The sequence below is a fragment of the Trichinella spiralis genome (genome assembly GCF_000181795.1).
Source record: "Trichinella spiralis strain ISS 195 chromosome Unknown Scfld2464, whole genome shotgun sequence".
NCBI classification, from domain to species: domain Eukaryota; kingdom Metazoa; phylum Nematoda; class Enoplea; order Trichinellida; family Trichinellidae; genus Trichinella; species Trichinella spiralis.
Genome location: NW_003529403.1, coordinates 1 through 1,323, shown reverse-complemented (window position 1 = coordinate 1,323; position 1,323 = coordinate 1). Strand labels below are relative to the sequence as shown.

The window sequence follows — 1,323 nt, the reverse complement described above, 5'->3', positions numbered from 1 at the left end:
CGGATATCCTCCTCAAAATTCAATATCGGTTTGACAACTTTCCGCAAACGAGTTGTATTTTTTGCAAGGCGGCATCGCAGAAAAGGCAATCTCGTGCTTCGTGCAAATTCAGGCCGTTGTGAACGTTGCGTTTCAGATGCACAGAATGTAAAAAGTCAGAACTGTTCGCTCGTCGAGTTTGAAGAAATATGTTTAGTATTCAGGGTAAAAAGTCAAATCATTTTCGTTATGATAGGTCGTTGGTATCAGCTACAATCATTGATCTTTGATTGAGTGAGAGACGTTTATTAAATGTTTAGAAGCTCGACACACATTGACCGAATCGATCCCCACAGCTTCGTTTCCTGCATCCTGGTACCATATCAGAAACTTTACATAGACTTCATGATTTTTAATTTATATTCAATTTGTAGCGGTAGCTTGAGGAACATTTTTCATCAAGGTTCATACAAAATATATCTCATTCTTGGACAGAAAGAGAACCGGCCAGCGAAGATGACTCATGAAAGCCCCGATTTTGGCTTCGCCTGCTTTTCCATTCTTGTTTGAATTTTCATGGCTTCCGTAAATTAGTGAAATCAATCTAAAAAAGAATTGAATTATTTTCATTTCATTTTCCAGGAATTTACTGTCGTGAAATGAAAAGAGAAAAACATTTAACAAAAAAACTGAAATTTTTACAGCCCATTTACAAAAAATCAAATCACATTAAAATTATGTTAAACTATTTTACATTTATATTATAGGAAAGAATCCATAAAAGTTTTAAACAAGTTGGCCACAGCCACAAAGTAGAGAAACTCTCTAGTAAAGCTATTCAAAACAACAACAACAAGACAAATAACAATAATAAACTGCTGAAAATAAGAAAACAACTTACACAATAGTTGAACATTTCAGAAACCTTTGACATATGGAGTGCTCTTCAAAAACACAAAAAAATCACAGATGAAAGCTTTTTACGCTTACACAACTTTTCTTTGGTAACATTTTTTGTTCGCTTAGTCCACGAGATTTCTGTGGTATTAGCATTCGTAAAATATGTATTCATTGCATGCCAGTATAACCGTAACAGTACAAAACCTAAATAATATACATCGTAGGAAAAACCAGCTACATAATGCTGCACATAAGTACACGTACATGCACATCTTCCTGATCTTCAAGATCCGAGATAAAGTACTGTAAAACACTGTATTCAATTTATAAATGAAATAAAAAAAATTAAAATTAAACAAAGGATATAATTAATATAATAAGATGTCGTTTCCAAGGGAACACTTTAACACTGTTTAGTCTGCTTTTTTAAGTGGAAACATTTTT

General features: G+C 33.2%; 1 protein-coding gene across 1 annotated transcript; it reads right to left on the bottom strand.

Moving 5' to 3' along the window:
- Positions 1-255: 255 nt before the first annotated feature.
- On the bottom strand, positions 256-1,032 carry Tsp_14408 (conserved hypothetical protein). Its single transcript, XM_003368440.1, has 4 exons — positions 964-1,032; positions 772-857; positions 484-583; positions 256-369 (listed from the first exon to the last, which is right to left on the bottom strand). Exons 1-4 carry the CDS (start codon positions 1,030-1,032, stop codon positions 256-258), a joined length of 369 nt encoding a protein of 122 aa, XP_003368488.1.
- Positions 1,033-1,323: the final 291 nt, after the last annotated feature.

Excerpts from the sequence above, each read along its gene's own strand:
- Tsp_14408 (XM_003368440.1), bottom strand. The coding sequence starts at position 1,032 with ATGCTAATACCACAGAAATCTCGTGGACTAAGCGAACAAAAAATGTTA. Across the intron at positions 858-963 it reads CAAAGAAAAGTTGTGTAAGC|CAGTTTATTATTGTTATTTG; the intron begins GTAAAAAGCTTT and ends TCTTATTTTCAG. Across the intron at positions 370-483 it reads TGAGTCATCTTCGCTGGCCG|TTTCTGATATGGTACCAGGA; the intron begins GTTCTCTTTCTG and ends GTCTATGTAAAG.